The sequence below is a fragment of the Bison bison genome, unplaced genomic scaffold, assembly GCF_000754665.1.
Source record: "Bison bison bison isolate TAMUID 2011002044 unplaced genomic scaffold, Bison_UMD1.0 scf7180017864038, whole genome shotgun sequence".
NCBI lineage: Eukaryota > Metazoa > Chordata > Mammalia > Artiodactyla > Bovidae > Bison > Bison bison.
Window position 1 is genome coordinate 3,013,079 of NW_011494610.1, and position 6,551 is coordinate 3,019,629.

General features: G+C 42.4%; 1 protein-coding gene across 7 annotated transcripts in view; it reads right to left on the reverse strand.

Annotated features, from left to right (window-relative positions):
* STAU1 (staufen double-stranded RNA binding protein 1) overlaps positions 1–6,551 on the reverse strand; it is a 61,504-nt gene that overhangs the window by 18,143 nt on the left and 36,810 nt on the right. For all 7 annotated transcript variants that reach the window (XM_010835074.1, XM_010835075.1, XM_010835073.1 and 4 more), the window contains one exon: positions 2,342–2,440. In XM_010835074.1, the coding sequence (XP_010833376.1) occupies positions 2,342–2,440 (99 nt within the window). The remainder of the gene's footprint in view (positions 1–2,341; positions 2,441–6,551) is intronic.

Genomic DNA, 6,551 nt, shown 5'->3' on the forward strand with positions numbered 1-6,551 from the left:
CAGTGGGATCAAGTCACGACTGCCTCCCAGGGACTTGTCAATCAGCACAATACTTTTAACTACAACGACTTTATCAAAAAGCAAGCGGTCTCTACTTTTCTGAAAAATTATACGAATGGTTCTTGTTTTCTCCTATTGCTTCCAACATGACATATCTTGCTGTCGAAAAACGAAAAAACAAAAAAAACCTATTCTTTTCATTTACTTAGTAACTGTTCCCTGAGCATCCAATATCCAATATTTGCCAACTAATCTTCCAGGTGCCAGAGACAGAACTGTGGGGAAAAAATGCAAGCTCCTGCCCAACCTAATAATGGAAGCTAACATTTGACTTTTGATGAACATTTGCTCCGTGAGAGCTAATTAATAATAAAAGCACTCATACTAACAAACTCAATGCTACACGTACACACAAACTGTCATGTTTTAAAATAATTACCTTAAGAGACAGTCACCACCAGAGGGCATTCCCACAATTTCTTTTGTGACTACTTGACAATTCCCTGCTGTATGTTATTTATTCCTGAACAGCAAAGTCTGAAAGCCAAATCTAAAACCTAAACACAAGTAGAGGTGGGGCAGAGGCAATCTCATTCCCAAATTCCAAAGCAAAAACAGAAACTGGCAATCCCTTACTGAGGTCCAAGGAGCTCGGGGACCCTCAGGCAGAGCAGAGGTTAGTGTGAGCAGGCGAGACACATCACCAGGGTCTCGGGCCCTGGCCAGCAGTCATCTCTGTGACCTTTGTCTGACCTGAGAAGGCAGGCCTCTCCCACCCCACAGTCTTCGGATCCCTCCCTCCGGTCTTTAAACACCCACTCGTGTGCCACACTAATTCTTCAGCAGGGATTAGTGTGGGGAAAAGTGTTTCTTCCCTTTTCCACAACAGGTTCCCAGGGAGACCTTGTGGCTTCCTTGGGTGGAGCGCCCACCTGGTTCCCACCCAGCAACAGCCTTGTTATTCTGAATGTCCTGTCTCATTGCCTCCCTCCCAGAACAGAGAAAGGCTGGAAGGGATGCGGGGCCAGGGAGGAAGATGCCAGCCCCATCTGGCATGCTGTGCTCTGGAAGCGGGGAAAAGACACTGGTCCTGCCTGCTGCGACAGGGCAGGGTACTGCCGCAGGATGCAGGGTGGCCCTGTGACCCAAGGGCAGCTCCCCAGCCCCATCTGGGCCTCATGGCAGCAGGTGAGCACGGCCAGCTAGGTCAGAAATCATCTCTATTCGAATGAGAGAGTAAGGACTGAACTCAGGAGCCAGCTTAGGGTACTAGTACATAACAGGAGATATCCTATAAAAGTCATATAACTCAGACATGAAATCTGGGGATTACCTAAAACTACAGAGCTAAAGTATTTTACAGGATAATAAATTTCAGGTAGGCTTTTTAAAACAGAAAAAGGCCAAAAGAACTTATGAACCACTTAAAATTGTTTTAAGCAGATGTGCTGTGCTTAGTCGCTCAGTTGGGTCTGACTCTGTGACCCCATGGACTGGTAGACCACCAGGCTTCTCTGTCCATGGGATTTCCCAGGCAAGAATACTGGAGTGGGTTGCCATTTCCTTCTCCATTTAAGCAGATGTCCCACCTCAAATTTCATTTGTCTCAAGTAACTAGTATGTTGAGCTTAAAGCTCTTTGGAAAACTAGATATATACATACTTTATAATTTTGAAAAACCAAATAATTGATTAAAAAAACTATTAAAATACAACCCTGCATAGCCAAGCACAGAACTCAAATGAAAGAATTTACAAAGAATTTTCAAAACCTAGGGAAACCTAAAATAAAAAAAATTCCCCCAACCTGCCTAATCTATCTGGACTCACTGTGCCTTTGAAGGAAACATACACTAAATGATCTTATTTTCCATTTTGAACTGGTAATTGTTAATTACTGTTTTTAGACCACAAAGTCTCCAATAACAGACTGAGGTTACTAAATGGGCGAACTGGGAGGCACACACCACACAATGACAAAACCTAAGTTCTTTTAACAACTACTTGGACACTTGAGCAGAGTCTTGATATTGGGGGGTAGCATATGCTTCTGAGACTCTTATGAAGGCAATGGACCCTCCCTCCAGAAGAAAACGCATGGGAACATAAACACGATCCCCTTCAGACCATTTTAGGAGGTTCACAGACATACTGAGGCCACCTACGGACTGTCTGGAGATTCATGGCTGCCCTAGGACCAAATACTGCTTTGCTAAATATGAAGTCTGAATCTTAGATGTGAAGATTTGCATATATGTGATCATCATTCCAACGTTATTTAGGAAAAATACTATTCTGATGATGAACACTAGGAGTATAACAGATGCGTAAAATAAGCTTACCTCAAAATTCACAGGCAAGTTCCGTTTAAGTGCAATCTCAAACACTTGACTTATTTCAGATTTATTGAGATTTTCTTCTTCTGACTCTCTTCCATTTACCTAAAGGAAGAATAACCGGTTAGAGTTAACTCATGTTAAAAAGCTGTCAATATCCCAGCTGCAATGATAAACCTTAAAATTAAAAGCACTGAACCGAGGCTCTATGGACTGAGCACTAACCCCATGAACACAGCAGCACGTGGACTGTGCATCAGTGAAATTTAAAAGGTTTTAAAAAACGTCCTATCAAATTCTGGTCAGTTTACACCTCATAAATCCACCATAAGCAATCTACACATAGCAGGGCTCTACATATAATCAGCCTGACGGTGAGAGCCACGGCCACTCAGGAGCGGCGCTCCCGAAGCCCCCTGGATTTGTCCCCCCGCCCCCGAAGGACAGGCAAGCCACACTCTAGAAACAAGCAGTCAGTCTATGTGGGCCACAGCAAGGACAAATGGACGTCTCTCCACCTGGGTATGTGGGTTTCTGATTTGGACGAAAAGTCGCTGGAAACCACTTTAAAAAAAAAGCTGCAGTGCAACAGTTATAAAACCACTATGGGTCTCACACTTCACTGCTGCTGGTGAAAACGCAAGATGCAAACCAACAAAACTGCCTGCCGGCTTAGTTGCTTCAGTCGTGTCCAACTCTTTGTGACCCCATGGACTGCAGCCCCCCCAGGCCCCTCTGTCCACGGGGTGCTCCAGGCAAGAACACTGGAGTGGGCTGCCATGCCCTCCTCCAGGGATCTTCCCAACCCAGGGATCAAACACATGACTTTTATGTCTCCTGAACAGGTAGGCAGGTTCTTTACCACTAGCACCACTAGCCTTGAACAAAAGCTGCCTCCAGCTCTGTAACAAGGTCCATTTACAACCTGCAGGGGCTGGACTAAGAGGGGCAGAGATCTCTGTGCACGTGGCCCACAAGGATTCTACACTGTGCAGGGGCGGTAATATGAGAAACAAGATCAGCAGTGATCCTAAACAGGGCAATGCACCGTGCTTTTCTTATTCCTGGGGATTCTTTAATCAAAGAACTTGTAAAATCTTAGTTTCAAGATCAGGATTTCTCTGACAGGAACCTGTGGCTGAAATTACTGAACAGGCAATGTGTAGCCAAATCCAGGATTCGATCTGTTGTGTATTTCCTGAGGTAGAGTCTAACCCTAACCTAGGATCCATATTTCAAGCTACAAACAAAAGAAAGTTCTAAATTTAAAAAAAAATTAAGAATTAAGAATAGGATCCTATAAACACAAATTTAACCAGACAATGTAATTTCGTCTCTCCTTTCATGATAAAATTTTCTTTCCATCTGGTTTCATTTTACCCCTGCCTGGTGATATACTGTTTACATAGCAATTTCTGATGGTTTAATAAGCTGAACACATTTTTACACTTGTTGTTTAAATCCTAAAGAGAAAGAGGGCCTGCCGTTTTATGAGTGAATCTTTAAAGCCATAAATCTCCAAGCAAGGTATCTTAGAATTCTAGGTTTCCACAGAGGTTTGGTTTGAAATTTATTTTTTAAATAGGTTTAAACAAACCTATTAAAAAGCATTTTTAAAAGTAATCCTGTTCAACAAATAGTGCTGGGAAAATCAGATATCTACACACAGAAAAAATGAAGTTGGACTCTTACCTCATACCACATTCACAAATTAACTCAAAATGGATCAAAGACCTAAATGTAAGGGCAGAAAGTATAAAACTCTTAGAAGAAAACACAGGGGGAAAGCTTCATGACACTGGATTTTGCAATGATTTCTTGGATAGAACACCAAAAGCATACGTAAATTCTGACATCATCAAAATTTAAAACTTTAGTACAAAAAAACTACCCAAAAAACGCTGGTACATTAAAGGACACAAGAGAACAAAGACAACCCATAGAATGGAAGAAAATACTCACAAAGCACATATTTGATAAAGAATTAATGTCCAGAATACATAAAGAACTGTAACAACTCAACAACAAATAATGCAATTCAAAAATGGACAAAGGATTTGAACAGACATTTCTCCAAAGGAGACATGCAAATACACAACATCACTACTCAAAGATATCAGATCAGTCGCTCAGTCGTGTCCGACTCTTTGCGACCCCATGAATCGCAGCACGCCAGGCCTCCCTGTCCCTCACCAACTCCCGGAGTTCACTCAGACTCACGTCCATCGAGTCAGTGATGCCATCCAGCCATCTCATCCTCTTTCGTCCCCTTCTCCTCCTGCCCCCAATCCCTCCCAGCATCAGAGTCTTTTCCAATGAGTCAACTCTTCGCATGAGGTGGCCAAAGTATTGGAGCTTCAGCTTGAGCATCATTCCTTCCAAAGAAATCCCAGGGCTGATCTCCTTCAGAATGGACTGGTTGGATCTCCTTGCAGTCCAAGGGACTCTCAAGAGTCTTCTCCAACACCACAGTTCAAAACCATCAATTCTTCAGCGCTCAGCCTTCTTCACAGTCCAACTCTCACATCCATATATGACCACAGGAAAAATCACAGCCTTGACTAGACGCAACTTTGTTGGCAAAGTAATGTTTCTGCTTTTGAATATGCTATCTAGGTTGGTCATAACTTTCCTTCCAAGGAGCAAGCGTCTTTTAATTTCATGGCTGCAGTCACCATCTGTAGTGATTTTGGAGCCCAGAAAAATAAAGTCTGACACTGTTTCCACTGTTTCCCCATCTATTTGCCATGAAGTGGTGGGACCGGATGCCATGATCTTCATTTTCTGAATGTTGAGCTTTAAGCCAACTTTTTCACTCTCCTCTTTCACTTTCATCAAGAGGCTTTTTAGTTCCTCTTCACTTTCTGCCCTAAGGGTGGTGTCATCTGCATATCTAAGGTTACTGATATTTCTCCCAGCAATCTTGATTCCAGCTTGTGTTTCTTCCAGTCTAGCGTTTCTCATGATGTACTCTGTATATAAGTTAAATACACAGGGTGACAATATACAGCCTTGACGAACTCCTTTTCCTATTTGGAACCAGTCTGTTGTTCCATGTCCAGTTCTAACTGTTGCTTCCTGACCTGCATACAAATTTCTCGAGAGGCAGATCAGATGGTCTGGTATTCCCATCTCTTTCAGAATTTTCCACAGTTTATTGTGAGCCACACAGTCAAAGGCTTTGGCATAGTCAATAAAGCAGAAATAGATGTTTTTCTGGAACTTTCTTGCTTTTTCGATGATCCAGCGGATGTTGGCAATTTGATCTCTGGTTCCTCTGCCTTTTCTAAAACCAGCTTGAACATCTGGAAGTTCACGGTTCACATATTGCTGAAGCCTGGCTTGGAGAATTTTGAGCATTACTTTACTAGCGTGTGAGATGAGTGCAATTGTGCAGTAGTTTGATCATTCTTTGGCATTGCCTTTCTTTGGGATTGGAATGAACACTGACCTTCTCCAGTCCTGTGGCCACTGCTGAGTTTTCCAAATTTGCTGGCATATTGAGTGCAGCACTTTCACAGCATCATCTTTCAGGATTTGGAATAGCTCAACTGGAATTCCATCACCTCCACTAGCTTTGTTCATAGTGATGCTTTCTAAGGCCCACTTGACTTCACATTCCAGGATGTCTGGCTCTAGGTCAGTGATCACACCATCATGATTATCTGGGTCATGAGGATCTTTTTTATACAGTTCTTCTGTGTATTCTTGCCATCTCTTCTTAATATCATCTGCTTCTGTTAGGTCCACACCATTTCTGTCCTTTTCTTTGCATGAAACGTTCCTTTGGTATCTCTGATTTTCTTGAAGAGATCCCCAGTCTTTCCCATTCTGTTGTTTTCCTCTATTTCTTTGCATTGATCGCTGAAGAAGGCTTTCTTATCTCTTCTAGCTATTCTTTGGAACTCTGCATTCAGATGTTTAAATCTTTCCTTTTCTCCTTTACTTTTAGCCTCTCTTCTTTTCACAGCTATTTGTAAGGTCTCCCCAGACAGCCATTTTGCTTTTTTGCATTTCTTTTCTATGGGAATGGTCTTGATCCCTGTCTCCTATACAGTGTCACGAACCTCATTCCATAGTTCATCAAGCACTCTATCTATCAGATCTAGGCCCTTAAATCTATTTCTCACTTCCACTGTATAATCATAAGGGATTTGATTTAAGTCATACCTGAATGGTCTAGTGGTTTTCCCTACTTTCTTCAATTTAAGTCTGA